This window comes from Bufo bufo, chromosome 2 (genome assembly GCF_905171765.1).
Source record: "Bufo bufo chromosome 2, aBufBuf1.1, whole genome shotgun sequence".
NCBI lineage: Eukaryota > Metazoa > Chordata > Amphibia > Anura > Bufonidae > Bufo > Bufo bufo.
In genome coordinates, this window is record NC_053390.1 from 680,818,886 (window position 1) to 680,834,920 (window position 16,035).

Sequence of the window (16,035 nt, forward strand, 5' to 3'; positions counted from 1 at the left end):
GTGTGTGTATATATATATATATATATATATATATATAGCTGTTAGTCACTGATAGCTGTATACAGTGGAGGTGTTATCAGTGATTGATAGCATTCTCTGTGTAAGTGTGTATACATAAATAGCTGTCAGTCACTGATAGCTGTACACAGGGGAGGTGTTATCAGTGATTGATAGCATTCTCTGTGTAAGTGTGTATACAGAGATAGCTGTCAGTCACTGATAGCTGTACACAGGGAGGTGTTATCAGTGATTGATAGCATTCTCTGTGTAAGTGTGTATACATAAATAGCTGTCAGTCACTGATAGCTGTACACAGGGAGGTGTTATCAGTGATTGATAGCATTCTCTGTGTAAGTGTGTATACATAAATAGCTGGAAGTCACTGATAGCTGTATACAGTGGAGGTGTTATCAGTGATTGATAGCATTCTCTGTGTAAGTGTGTATACATAAATAGCTGTCAGTCACTGATAGCTGTACACAGGGAGGTGTTATCAGTAATTGATAGCATTCTCTGTGTAAGTGTGTATACATAAATAGCTGTTAGTCACTGATCGCTGTACACAGGTTGGTCTTCAGTATTACTAAATCTTTTTCTAGTTATAATCATTTTTAAGCAAGTGCCCACAACCTGGCTGCTGAGAACAAAGGATACTTACCTGCTCCAAGCTGCTCTGGTCCTCTTCGCTGCCTCAGCTTTCTCCATGTTCTGGTCCCTGCATTATATACATGCAAGAGTGCATTGGCGTGGTCACATGCACCGTTCCAGCCAATGACTGGTTGCTGCTTGTGACCACATCATCACTGAGCCTAGTCATTGTATGGGGCGTTGCACATGTCCATGCACCCCTGGAAGAAAACAGTGCAGGCACTGGAAGATCGAGGCAGCAAAGAGCAGGCAGGCTGTGGGCACTTGCTTAAAAATCACTATAAACAAAAAAAAATCCCTTTAAGGGTCCATTCACACGTCCGTGTGTGTGTGGATCTGCAAAACACGGACATCGGCGATGAGCGTTCCGCAGTTTGCTGACCGCACATCGCCGGCACTTAATAGAAAATGCCTATTCTTGTCCACAATTGCGGACAAGAATAGGACATGTTCTATATTTTTCGGGATCGGAATTGCGGACCCGGAAGTGCGGATCCGCAATTCCGGATCCGGGCAGCACATGGTGCTGCCCCATAGAAATGAATGGGTCCGCAATTCCGTTCCGCAAAATGCGGAACGAAATTGCGGACGTGTGAATGGACCCTTAGAATGAGTGTAAATGCAATGAATAGCGACATTTTGGCTACAATGGCCTCTTTCAAGCCAATATAAAAGAGTCTAGTTATATAGACAGATAACAGGTATACACAGTATAATAACCCTGTATATAAATATAGAGGGATGAACTTACAAATAGGGATCGACCGATTATCGGTTTGGCCGATATTATCGGCCGATATTGAGGATTTTGAACGTTATCGGTATCGGCATCTATTTTGCCGATATACCGATAACGTTTTGGGAACACAGAACGCGCTGCTGACAGCGCTCTCTGTGTTCCCTCCGCAGCACAGGGGAGAAGGAAGCAATGTCTCCTCCCCCTGTGCTGCTGCTGCCGCTGCCGCCAATGAGGGGATAGAACATAGGAGGGGAGGGGCTGTGGCCGCTGCGCCACCAATGAAGATAAGCCTTTCATTCATTCATATATACAGGAGGCGGGAGCTGGCTGCAGAATCACATAGCCGGCTCCCGACCTCTATGAGCAATAGCTGCGGTCCGCGGTAGTTAACTCCTCAGGTGCCGCGGATCGCAGCTACCGCTGATAGAGGTCGGGAGCCGGCTATGTGATTCTGCAGCCAGCTCCCGCGTCCTGTATATGAATGAATGAGAGACTTATCTTCATTGGTGGCGCAGTGCGCCCCCCCAAGCCCCCCAGTATTAATCATTGGTGGCGCAGTGCGCCCCCCACCCCCATCCCAATCCCGGCCAATAGTAAAAACATTGGTGGCGCAGTGCGCCCCCACCCCCACCCAGTATTAATCATTAGTGGCAGTGGCCACAGGATCCCCTCTCCCCTGCTCCTCCGATCGGAGCCCCAGCTGTGTAAGCCTGGGGCTCCGATCGGTTACCATGGCAGCCAGGACGCTATTGAAGCCCTGGCTGCCATGTTCAGCTCCATGCTGCTGTGTGCACTATGCACAGAGCAGCAGGGACAGTGTGAGATCCTATTCACCCTGATAGAGATCTATCAGGGTGAATAGGACAAAGGTTCTAGTCCCTAAGGGGGTTAAAAGTTAGTAAAAAAAAAACACAAAAATATTAAGTATAAATGAAAAAGATTTATAAAAAAAAAATACACATTAACAATAAACAAAAAAAATACACATTAACAATAAACATATTAATTTTCAGCAGATTTGTGTAGGAATTTTTTTTTTTTCTCAAAAAAGAAAATTCCCAGAATATCGGTATAAATTATCGGCTATCGGCCTGAAAGTTCACAAATTATCGGTATCGGTATCGGCCCTAAAAAATCAATATCGGTCGATCCCTACTTACAAACATCATTCAGATTTCTTAAAGAGGACCTTTCACCCATTATAACAATGTGAACTAACTATACAGACATGTAGAGCGGCGTCCGGGGATCTCACTGCACTTACTATTATCCCCGGGCGCCGCTCCGTTCTCCTGCTATGCCCTCCGGTATCTTCGTTCACAAAGTTATAGTAGGCGGAGATTCCAGTCACTAAGTTATGGTAGGCGGAGTCTGCCCTTGTTCTGCTGTAGCGCTGGCCAATCGCATTGCAGAGCTCACAGCCTGGGAGAAAAGAACCTCCCAGGCTGTGAGCTCTGCGCTGTGATTGGCCAGCGCTACAGCAGAACAAGGGCAGACTCCGCCTACCATAACTTAGTGACTGAAATCTCCGCCTACTATAACTTAGTGAGCGGAGATACCGGAGGGCATAACAGGAGAACGGAGCGGCGCCCAGGGATAATAGTAAGTGCAGTGAGATCCCCGGGCGCCGCTCTACATGTCTGTATAGTTAGTTCATAGTGTAAAAATCGGTGAAAGGTCCTCTTTAAAGACTATGTACACCTTTGGTGGCAATTTAAAATTATTTATTATTGCATTGTACTCATTTTGAGCTAAAAATATTTTTAATAAAAGACCAAAATATGTAGGCCTTTTATCTGTACATAGCTGAGATGCTCTAGTGGCAGCTTCTGGATTTTCTCTGTTTTCCGTCAGTTGGGGAGCTGACGGGCTCCTTATCTCTGCTCGCTGATCTTATAAACACTCAGTATAGCTCAGTTCTTATCTTACTGATAAGAATGGGGCTTAATTAAGTGTTTCGGACCTCTTAGTAAATTAGAGATAAGGTTTAATAGGTTTAATAGATGACCATAAAAAATTGCCTCCGAAGGTGTACATAGATAATCTGTCACCAGTTTTATCACCCCCTATCTGAGACTGCTATAAACTGGTGACACACACCCTGAGCAAAATTCTGGGTCACTTACTATTTTTTTTAGCCTTTCAATTCCTTAAAATTAGTGACAGGAAGCTCCAGCGGGACCCAAGTGTCTTCATGAGCTGTGGCTGCCCTGCCGCAAATAACTGACAGCAGTGGGGGTTTTGGTGGAGTTGGCATCCCAGGAAGACAAGGAGTCCTGAGAAGGTGCACTGCATGGAGCCGACTCAGTCCCGCTGGAGCTGCTCACCATTGATTTTAAAGAGGACCTTTCATCTGTTTAGCCCTAGTCTAATTAGGGTCTTACCTTATAAGGCGGCCCCCACTGATGTCATTGCACTTTAATTTTTTTTTCCCAAATGAATGGGCTCCTCCCTGGCTATGAACGGTGCGCTCTGATTGGATGCGCTCACAGCCAGGGAGAAGAGAACCATCCTAGTCTCCGCCTAGTATAACCAAATCGGCTAATTAGAATATAGGGCGCCGAAATCAACGGTGGACAAAGAAAAAAGAAGTGCGATGACATCAGTGGGGGCCGCTCTATAAGGTAAGACCCTAATTAGACTAGGGTTAAACAGATGAAAGGTCCTCTTTAAGAAAACAGGGTCCAAAGCTGATGCTGGCCTCAGACAGGACAGCATAAAATGGGCAACATTCCCTTTAATAACAAAAAGATACACAAAATGGAGGAAATATTTCAATTATCAGGAACTCTGACAATCTGGACAACAGTGGTGCACCTTCAACGGAGGCAGACCACCTGATTCAACTCCTACTTCTGATGTAAAAACCATGGATTTCAAGCAGCCACCTCTAGGGGTAGCGTAGTGCAAAAAGATGACTACAGCTAAATGTCTATGCACTGAGCTCCCCCTAGTGGTGGCAGCAGAAAGACAGCTTTGTAACATACTGGAAGCAGGAGTTTTATCAATGTCTTTATGCCAATTGTCTGGGGTGAATATATTGAGAAGTACAGGGAACGATTTACCAAAAGTTGGGCAAAGGAAAACAGGCTTAGCTGCCCCTAGCAACCAATCAGTTTCCACCTTTCATTTTTCAGAGAAGGAATCAATCTGGTAAGATGCTGGAGGCAAATAAGTGCGTTTTCTTTTGCCCCACTTGGTGCTCAGGATGACCGGCATATTGATGAAGCACTTGTTCCACTTTAGCGGGTGACTTTTTTTATTACAATTTTCTTAAATAAAAATGTTGATCACTTACTAAAAAAAAAAATAAGTCATTTCATCAGAAATGTGGGACCTTGCTTTCTACATTGACTGAGAGTGATTGATGCACGCCTACTGGCTGGGCCCATACGAGATCCGCGTACGCCCCCTGCCGGACGATATCATATGCAGTGTCATAAGACTATAAAGTTTACACTGAGCGGGGACAACTAAGAAGTACATTCCTCTGGTTCAATGCTAAATAATTGAACAAAAATTTATTTGGGGTTTTAGATCTTATACATGAGGTTCATACCCTTCATTGTGATCATCAGGCCTATTGATAATGAATTAAAGTCCCTGCCCTGTACATCCTCTCCTAACAGGTGGAGTTACAGGCACTCTGGCCTTGCAGCCCGTTACCATGCCAATGACATCATCCTGACCACAAAGTGCAGTGATGGAGACACCAGGCCTCTAATGAGATCCTGCACAGGAAGCAGGGAGGACACACCCAGGTCAGCCATGGCCATTTATCACACCTGATGTGCAGTGATGATAGCCTGCACTGCATGGCATTACATGGTGGACACCAGCACCCACCTTAGAGATGCTGATCTCCTTGATGACATACTGCTTGCCATCTTCCTTGGATTTCACCAGGATGGCCCTACCAAACGAGCCCTCGCCGATCTTGCTGACTCTCACGTACTTGTTCATGGTGCCCTATCACTACGGCATGACTGTCAGGAAAGGAAAGGGCGCAGCTCTGCGTGGGGTAGCGGAATGCAGCGCACGCGATGGCCGGCCCGCCGTGTGATGTTAGCGGTTGCTGGGCAGCGAGCAGACGGCGTGCGTCGCACAGATGACGTCACTGCCAGCGCGGCGCTGCTCGAACCTCCTTCTACTGGCAACTTTAGTGCACATTCTATAGGCCTGAGGCGCGGGCGGCCATGTCTGGAACTGGCAGTGTGCTCTGCGGTACGCGGCGGACTTTATGCATCAGAACTGGCCTTGGAAAAGAAAGTCACAGTATCTTTTTTTTTCTCCTGTTGCTATAGATACAAAGGAATATTGTTCTTAGGTATTTTCGTGCATAGGGTGCAGAGTGTTACAGACTTTTTACTGTGTGTTCTATAGGACCCCGAGTTATGACGGTTGTAAGAAGTTTCCTGGTTGTCCAGGCTACAATGGATTGCCCCTGTGGAGGTACAGCCAGACCCCTGCAATGAGCACAACAAGGGAACCAGCAAACACAGCGACCCCTTCCCTGCTATAGTGCCACTGTGTCCATGTGTCTGTGTCTGGTACTGCAGCTTAGTCCAGTTTGGGGGCTGCCACACAGTTTTGTCCAAAAAATGCGTTTTTATGCGTTTTTGGGGACATTCTTGTCCATATAATATGTTTTACCACCTGGCGACTTTTTCCTCTGGCTTTTTTTTTTTTTTTTTAGGAAAGTATGTACCCCCCTGAAAAGCAGGACTTTTGTCTCCGCTTCAAAAATCTTCTTCTGAGCGGAAACCCGACTGACCCCATTATAGTCTATGGGGCCCGTGGACTCCGTTCGGCTCAGTTATTTGCCGAATCCGTCCTTTCCGTTTTCCTGCCCCTAAGGCCTAATGCACACGGCCGTTGTTTGGGTCCCCATCCGAGCTGCCGTTTTGGCGGCTCGGATGCGGACGCATTCACTTCAAAGATGCGGACAGCACTCCATGCCTCCGTTCCGCGGCCCCGTTAAAAAAAATATAACACGTCCTATTCTTGTCCGCGCTTTGCGGACAAGAATAGGCATTTACATTGCCGGCGCCCGTTCCGTTCCACAAATTGCGGAAGGCAACACGGGCGGCTTCCGTTTTTTTGCGGACCGCAAAAAAAACGGCACGGCCGTGTGCATGAGGCCTAAACGGAAAGGCTGAATGGTGATGTGAATAAAGCTCTCTAGAGCCATATAGGGAAATACATTATAAAAAAAAAAAACACACACACACTGGTACTTCAAAAAATAGAGGTCTGTGGGAAAAAACACCAGGCAATGAGGGAAAAGATACCAGACCAAAAGAAAAACACAAGAAATGCACTTTAAGGGCTCATCCGCAAAAAACGGATGCCGCCCGTGTGCCTTCCGCAATTTGCGGAACGGAACAGGAGGCCCATTATAGAGATACCTATTCTTGTCCGCAAAACGGACAAGAATAGGACATGTCTCATAATTTTTGCGGGGTCACGGAACGGAGCAACGGATGCGGACAGCACACAGAGTGTTGTCCACATCTTTTGCGGACCCATTGAAATGAATGGTTCCGTATATGGACCATATAAGGAATCAAAATACGGTCTGTATACGGAACGCAAAATACTGTCGTGTGCATGAGCCCTAAGGGAGGGCTGAAAAACTCCATGGCAAAAAAATATATAAAAAATTTCATTCACCATAAACAATCATGCACCATCTGGAGCTGGTGATTTTTCCCCCTAAAAATGCAGCAATAAAGTCATTAAAAATAACGCAGGCGTATGTCCTGCAACATTCTGGCTACATGAGGTCCCTTAGACCAGTGGTCCCCAACCTTTTTTGCACCAAGGACCAATTTCATGTCAGACAATTTTCCCAGGGACCGGGGGGGGGGGGAAAGCTAGGTCTTGGGCGGGGCTTAGGGAGTGGGCGGGGCTTAGTGTGTGCTGGTCGGCGCTGACTGATTCACGCGCATAACAAAACACAAGGTTCATGTTAAAATAGATAACTATTACATTTATTATTTAAATGTGACTCAAAACTGACTAGGGTCTCTGCTGCACTGCTGATATTTTCAAGGTGACATGGAAAAGGAACTGCAAGTCATTCTCCCACTCACTCCCTCAGATCAGTGCTTTAAGTGGGCCAAAAGAGGTGCCGGTACTCTATTAGGCGCCGGTGCTCCCCCCCCCCCAATACTGAGCATGAAAATACCCTTAGAAAGTACCCTGAAAAAGAGCTACTGTAGAAAGAGCTACTGAACATAAATAAAATGTGCAAAAGGGTATTGAACAAAATGTTGTACAAAATGTACATAAAATAATTTATAAAAATTATAATAACATACTAACCATAGAACAGTAAACAGTAAAACATAAACCTGAGTCTTGAAGATGAAGGTTAATTTCTTTACCCCTGAAAAATATACAAAAGCAGATTCAATACAATCACAGTACATCAAATGAAAAATGAAAAATATTGTACAAATCATTTTACCTAGAAAAGGCTCCAGCACGTTTTGGGCTCCACTTTCCTTGCACTTTTGGCTTCGCAGTTTGTGAAGGCTGCACTTCTCCTCCCTTTTGCCAGCCATGTCTGCACATATGTTTGTGCATTAAACTGATCCAAGGGTGGTCCGTTGCATTTCAGGAAGATCAGATTTGAAAGCCTTTTGATGTCGAGAGAGTTTCTTTTATCTGTCAAAGTATCATTCATTGAGCTGAAAGCTCGCTCGCATTCACTTGTTGATACTGCAATGGTGTGGACAGCTTTAAGAAGAGGCTTCAGGTCTTCTGGTGTCTTGGAAGCTTTAAGGTCTTTATACTCCCTAAATCCTTGGACACTTTTCCTCTCCCCAACTCTGAATCTCTGACATAAACGTCTGACCGCTGCATCACCATATTGAATCTCAAGAGATGCAGGCCAGGAGTCAGACTGGAGGACCTTGATGTCTGAGAGGAGGTGACTGTCTGTCTTTTCAGATGAGGTTCTACTGACATGTGAGGAAGTTGTTGGAGTCATCCTGCACTTAACATTTTCAGCCAGGCTACGGAAAAATTGCCCAGGGTTGATTTTTATAACCCTCTCATTTTCATGCAGGCATACATTTCTGAAGATTTTCTTATTTTCAGCCTCAATGGCAATTTGTGTGTAGGGACCAGGTGTGGATACCATTGACTCAAACACCCGGATCTGTCGGTCCAGCTGCCTGTCGGCTTGATCCAAAGTCATGTCACGTCTCTGGAGCATTCTTGAGAGGTCACTGAGTTCTGTGAGAGCGTCATACATGATGCCAAGATTGACCACAAAAGAAACAGTAGTGAGAACATCATTGAGTCCTTTGTATTTTGCTCTCTCTCTTGAGTCCCTGCTGGTATCAGCAGCAGCACTTGTAAAGTGTACCTGCAAAGCTGGGTAGTTCTCCCATACTGCTTTCACCGTTCTCTCACTTGAAGCAACCCAACGCACTGATAAAACACGGCCTATCACAAGGAGACGCTGTCCAACACTGTGAGCACTCTCTGTTAACTCCCTTTGGTTTTTTGGGGATGCATGGTAGAGGGAGTAAAGCTGATCTAAAAATATTTTAAAGTGGTTGATTCCTCCAACCTCCTTCAAAACATCACAAACTGCCAGTTCCAGTCTGTGATTGGAACAATGCCAGACAAACAGGTAAGGGAATTTGGAACAAAGCTGCGCAGCAACTCCTGCTTTCCTCCCAAGCATCACTGAGGCTCCATCACAAGCAAATGCCAACAAATGTTCCTGTAGGTAGTGAGGGTCAAAGCCATTATTATGAAGACATTCTAACAGTGCTTCAGTGATGTCATTTGCTGTGGTCCCCTGCAGCTCAATGAGTTCAAAAAATACTGTGTCTGGCTGTTCATTGGAAATAGCTGATCGCAGGCACACGACAAGGACAGACTTTCCACTTATTGTAGTCGATTCATCAATGAGCACACACAGTTTTCTTTCATTCATCACTATGTCATTGACTACCTTCTTTTTCATTTCAGCTGCAATGTGATCCAGTATATTTGCACACGAGTTATTAGAGTGTAAAACTCTGCCCATCTTGACACCATTTAAGACTTGCAACTGGACATCTATTGGCATGTCTGTAAAGGGACGCCCATGCTTGCCAATCTTATAAGCTGTTCTAAACACATTGCAAGTTGAGGCGTATTCAGCCTTTCTCATATCTTCAATGTGTTTTTGCATTGTATTTTGTGTTGCCTTCTCTTTTATTTCAACTGCTTTCTTGTGATAAATTGAGTCTCTGTGCTCTTTAATTTTCTTTCGTAGTGAGCTTTGTTGTGCAGCCTTGTCCCTTCCATAAGACGAGATTAAGCACCCACTCCACTCCTGCGACACTCTCTGCCCTTGCTGCATGTCTACACGAGCACAAACTTGACTACACACACTACAGCCCAACTTTCGATTTTTGCTTAGCAGCCACTTGTAATTTGTGGAGAAATACTGTACTTGTGCTTGGGACCAACATTCTGGCCACTCATGCTCGGCAATGCGGCTGTTGTCATCGGTAGAAGTGATGTCACTCTCGTCCTCTACGTCACTTGTGAGAACCTGATCGACCGCGGCACAAGTGCTGCTTTCATTAGCTTGTGTCTGACTCTGACCTGCAGCGATATTCTGGTTTGGTGGGGGGTCAGCCAGCGAGTCCTCTGATTCTGACCTTGTTCTTTTGCTACTTATAAGCCAGGAGAGCATCTTAAAGCGTACCTGTCAGATCACCCAAAAAAAACTAAACTGTTACATGTTGCTCAGTATCTCATCCTGATCATGTACATATACTTTCTATGGGTCTATGACCGACATTTGTCTCAGACTTAGCTTTATTTCTTGGTAATGATAATACCATTTATGTAAAGAGGTAGAGCTTATATTACAGTACAGTATTAAAATATATATACATCAGACCCCCCCCCCCCTCATCACACACATTAATTCCTCTCTGTACCAGTACCCCCCTGCCAGGGGGGGGGGGGGGGGTACTGGTACAGGGAGGAACTAATGTGTGTGGGGGGAGGGGGGTGCCTGTCACTCACCAGTACTCTTCAGAAGTTGGATTCCAAAGCAAAGTCGATGTTCTTTGCTGCACCGTCCGACTCCTGACTCCAAGGAGGACCAGTCACTGGTCGCCGCACTGATCGCTCCTCACAGGCGCGCGGGAAGGAGTTGACGTCACCTAACGTGAGGTCAACTCCCTGCCTGCGCCAGCCTGAGCCGTACTCTGCAACGACCCGCCCCCCTCCACTAGCTGCCCAGCCAACGACATTAGGGAGGAGACACGCAGCTCCATAGGCGTGTGCGCAGCCTATTGCATTAGGGTGTGCACCCTAAAGCACAAACACACACGCCGCGCGCGTGTGCATGTATGTGTATATATATATATTATATCCACAGATTCTCCATAAGGGTCCATTCACACGTCCGTAAGTGTTTTGCGGATCCGCAAAACACGGACACCTGCAATGTGTGATCTGCAATTTGCGGATCCGCACATCACAGACACTATAATAGAAAATGCCTTTTCTGGTCCGCAATTGCGGACAAGAATAGGACATGTTCTATTTTTTCCAGGAACTAAATTGCGGATCCCGAAAAAACGGATGCGGATCCCGAAAATGCGGATGCAGATCCAGGAAATGTGGATTTGCATCTGTTCCAGCCCCATTGAAAGTGAATGGGTCCGCAAATTGCGGAACGAATTGCGGACCCAAATACGGACGTGTAAATGGACTCCAGTGTGTAAATTTTTATTGTACTAACCTAATACTTAAAAGACAAGCTTTCAAGAGTTTTCCTTTCTTCCTCGGTACGTTTGAGTATTCAGAAACAATCTTGTCCTAAGGGTGGGTTCACATCTGTGTTATGCCATTCCGTTATATTCTGTTTTAAAACAGAATATAACGGAATGGCCAGATGGAATGCTAAACGAAACCTTTAAGAGGCAATCCTTTTGCTCTGTCCTAATAGAAGTTTATAAGAAAGCATAACCGATCCGTCTGGGTCCTGTCGACAGGACTTTCTTTTCCGTCTTGCATTACGGGAACTACAGATGGATCCGTTTTTGATTCCTATAGACTTCTATGAGGACGGAGAGAAAACGGAAAGCCTCCTGCAGAGTCTGCACTGTACGAGAGAGAGATAGCAGTGACTGTGAAGGGAAAAGTTCCAGAGCCTTTCTGCTGCCTGACCAACCGTATCCTTCCACAGCGCCAGCGTGCAGGACATGAGAGAGGCCTGGGCTCCACATACACCCACCACTACATTTACATTTATTTTATATCAAAAAGCATCATACATAACAAAAAAATTTTTTTTAACTGAATTACATTTTAATAAAACAATTTACTACAAAAAAGCTATTCAGTCGTCTGCTGTGCCGTCCTCTGCTTGCTTCCACGGATTCTTTGCCCTCCTTTCTGTTCTCTTCAGTGCGCAGGCGTACTGTTATGGTGGATCTGTGGAAGCCACACTGTTATGGAGGATCTGTGGATGACACACTGTTATGGGGGACCTCTGGATGACACACTGTTATGGTGGATCTGTGGATGACACTGTTATGGAGGATCTGTGGATGACACACTGTTATGGGGGCATCTGTGGATGACGCTATTATGGGGGCATCTGTGGATGACACACTGTTATGGGCATTTGTGGATGATACACTGTTATGAGGCATCTGTGGATGACACTGTTATGGGGGCATCTGTGGATGACGCACTGTTAATAACAGTGCGTCATCCACAGATGCCCCCATAACAGTGTCATCCACAGATCCCCCATAAAAGGTGACATATTCCACACAGATGCCCCATATATCATTCACAGATCCCCCCCCCATAACAGTGTCATATTCCACAGATGCCCCCATAAGTGTGTCATCCACAGATATCCCTTAATAGTCTATTAAGGGGATATCTGTGGATGGCACTGTTATGGGGGCATCTGTGTGGAATCTGACACAGATGCGGGGGGGATCTGTGGATGACAATGGTTATGGGGGGCCGGGGGATCTTGGATGACACATATATAGCAGCATCTTGTGCTATATATGTGTGATCATCCACAGATCCCCCCCCCGCCCCCCAGAACAGTGTCCCTGACAGCGACTGACCCCCAACAGGGGGTGGAGGCCGGCAACTATTGTAAGACCCTGCCGTTCCTTATGTAAAATGTTGTAATTAAACTGTGCCAAGTTGTACTACTATCTAATCTTTACTAACTTACTGGGACAGGACTCCAGCTAAGATTCACAGTTTTTCTTTTCACAGTGCCAATCACCATTCACTGGGCTGCCTGGGCATGGGCATGTGCACTGGGCGGGCAGGCAGGCTCTTCAAACATTCAAACTAGCCGGCCGGCCGGGGGCAGCGTAACGTGACGTCACTCACCACGTCACTCCGCACGCGCCTGCTCCTCCCACTTTATTAATGAAGCAGGCGGAGCAGGCGCATGACGTCAGAGTGAGTGACATTACGCGGCCGACCGCCGGGAGCCGGAGCACAAGAGCAGTGAGCAGTCCTATATAGTAATGAGTCGTCAGTCGAGCAGATCTATGTCATTGAAGCTGTGCGGGGCTGGCAGCCTGGGCTCAAGCGGCAGGCAGCAGTGCAGGAGGCGGAGCACAGGGGTGTGATTAGGGTGTGCCCAGGCACACCCGGCACACCCCGTGCGCACGCCTATGAGCTCTCCGCTGCGCTCCGGTACCGGAAACCCACGTACTGGGCGCACGGAGAGGTGCTGGTACTCTCCAGGGCAATTTTTGGAAGTGGCGGTACTGAGTACCGCCGCGTTCCGGCCCACTTCAAGCACTGCCTCAGATACTATCTGGATGCCGACAACCCCCACCCGCCTTCATGTTCATTTCCATTGGTGGGGGCAATGAGACCTAACCAATCCCTCCCTCACTAGCCCTTTTCAGCTTTCATATTGGTGGCAGTGGCTGGCCAGCATCACAGTTGGAAGGAAGGAACACTCTCCTTCCAACCCGCTGTACAGCCGCACGCTGTGTGTGATATGCGCATGCGTCTGGTGCAGTGGCGTAACTAGAATTCTATGGGCCCCAGGGCAACCTTTGAATTTGGGCCCCCCTGTGGCAATAATAACCATGAGCACCACCGTGCCCCTCATGTGGCCGACGTGGTTATTATTGCCAAAGTTTTGTCAGTCGCCCCTTTTCTCACTATATTTCATTTTGCCCCCACTCCTATATATTTCATTTTTTGCCCCTCTCTGTATATATTTCATTTTCATTTTGCCCCCTCATTATTTGCTGCCCCTGCCCTCATATGGCCGGCGTGGGCCCCCCTTTCTGAATTCAGACATTAGTGCCGGTTATTATAATGTGATCTGGTATTAGGGCAGGGGCAGCAAATAATGAGGGGGCAAAATGAAAAGGAAATATATAGAGAATGGGGGCTAAATGAAATATAGGTAGAGAGGGGGCCTCTGACAAAACTTTGTCAATAATAACCCAGTTATAATTGCCAATGTTTTGTCAGAGGCCCCCTCTCTACCTATATTTCATTTTGCCCCCACTCTCTATATATTTCAGTTTTTGCCCCTCATTATTTGCTGTCCCTGCCCTGCCCTCATATGGCCGGTGCGGGCTCACAACTTTCTGAATTCAAACATTAGTGCCACTGATCATCATCTGCCCCCTGTACTTGCAGGCTGTGGCTGGCTTCAGTTCAGTGCGCAATCCCGTGGCTCTGCCTGCGGCGCACCGCCGTGTCATTCCAGCAGTGATCCCGCGACGGGAGACCTGCCGCAGGAGGTCACGGGTCTCGCGGGATTATAACAGGTTATGAAGCGCAGTGCAGGCGCACTCAAAATATAAGGAGGGCCCGGCCGCCGCACTGAAAAAAAGCACTTGCGGGGCCGCGGGCCCTCCCCCCTGCCCTCCCCTGTCCTGGCGTCTCCCCTCCTCTGTATTGCCGCGGCCCGGCAAACAATCTTCCAGGGCCCGGTCCTGGGCCGCGGCCCGGTGGTTGGGGACCGCTGCCTTAGACTATGGCTACATGGTGACATTTGATGCGTGACATTATATATGAAATGAACATACATTTCACATATAATATAATTAAATTTCATATAATTTATATGTAAAAAAAAGAAAAAAAGAGATGGCAGCACCGTCACAGTAGAAAAAATGGATGAAGGGTGCGCAGGCCCAGTATGGATATAAGCCAATCCAGTAAAATATAAACGATGAAAAAGGGCAGCACTCCAATAGATAAAAATAAAAATAACTTTATTTACCCATAAGGCTGTAGCGACGTTTCGGCTCTTACACAGGAGCCTTCCTCAAGCCTTATTATTATTTATATGTAAGGTATGTAAATGGCGCCACAATGCGACATGCTGTCAAGGTGACCTTCGCAAAAAATGGATGGATGGATTTTTGGCAACTGTTGTGTTGCGACCCCATTGTAGTACATTACATGAAATGTCACGCGACACATTTGCCTTTACGGGTACTTTCACACTTGCAGCAGGGGATTCCGACAGGCAGTTTGGTCGCCAGATCCATCAAAACGTATGCAAACTGATGGCGGATCCGTCTGACAATTGCATTGAAATAACATATCCGTCTCTCAGGTGTCATCTGGAAAAACGGATCCGGTATTCATTTTTTCGCATTTTTAAAGGTCTGTGCATGCTCAGACCAGAAAGCCGGATCAGTTTTGCCTGCACTAATACACTTCAATGGAAATTAATGCCGGGTCTGGCAAGTGTTCAGTATTTTTGGCCGGAGAGAAAACTGCAGCATGCTGCGGTATTTTCTCAGTCTAAAAAACGTAAGAGGGACTGAACTGATGCATTCTGGACAGATTGCTCTCCATTCAGAATGCATTAGGATAAAACTGATCATTTTTTTCCGGTATTGACCCCTAGGACGGAACTCAATACCGGAAAACAAAAACGCTAGTGTGAGAGTACCCTCAAGACGATGAACGTCATTACAAGTGGGGGAGAAATCTTGAGCATTGTTCATTGCATGCCAGCTTGTAATGGCATTCCCTTCACTCGTCAGAAGGACGTGGGGATCTTGGCTTCTCTTTGCGCTGAAAAGTGTCAGAATCAGGAGCGGAATGGCCGTAGACCCTACATGGAAACTTCATGGTGGGCCGATGGCTCCTCGCCTCTGGGGTAAAACGCCTGTCTTTGATAAATGCCACGCATGGCATCCAGAAGAGTCTGTATGTTATCCTTCAGTCATTTACATGAAAAACGGATGAAATCTTGATCCTGAAAAAAATGAAACACTGATCACAATCGCAGACAAAAGTGATTCGACTTGCATGGGAAGCGCTTTTTCTCCTCAGCGGCATTGTAAGGACCGAAACACCCAGAATAGATAAAGCCGCCAGTTCCTATATATGATCTTCCATTGTTTGGATCCTGGTGGTAATAAATGTGTTTTTCCTGTTTTGCAGACTGGTGATATAATCTCACCTCGTCTGTGTTCACATGGATGTGCCATCGCTTCAGGAATTGGCACACTCGCCGTATAGCCCTGGTTCTTCACAGGGCCCCACTGTACAGACTTCCGACTTGTCAAGCACCAGTGCTGTACGGGGAATACGCCATTTCCTGAAGTGACGGCACATGCTGGCCCTGTCACTAACAGCTGGTGGGC

The 16,035-nt window shown here is 46.6% G+C and overlaps 1 protein-coding gene and 1 long non-coding RNA gene across 2 annotated transcripts in view; both read right to left on the reverse strand.

Annotated features, from left to right (window-relative positions):
- NEK1 (NIMA related kinase 1) overlaps positions 1-5,473 on the reverse strand; it is a 157,462-nt gene extending 151,989 nt beyond the window's left edge. The window contains 1 exon segment of the mRNA XM_040418655.1: positions 5,234-5,473. Coding sequence (XP_040274589.1) covers positions 5,234-5,350 — 117 coding nt within the window. The 5' untranslated portion in view covers positions 5,351-5,473.
- A 1,829-nt stretch (positions 5,474-7,302) lies between these two features.
- LOC120991750 lies at positions 7,303-13,598 on the reverse strand. Its single transcript, XR_005776795.1, has 3 exons — positions 13,282-13,598; positions 8,130-8,131; positions 7,303-7,428 (listed from the first exon to the last, which is right to left on the reverse strand). It is a non-coding gene; the product is annotated as an uncharacterized LOC120991750 (long non-coding RNA).
- Positions 13,599-16,035: the final 2,437 nt, after the last annotated feature.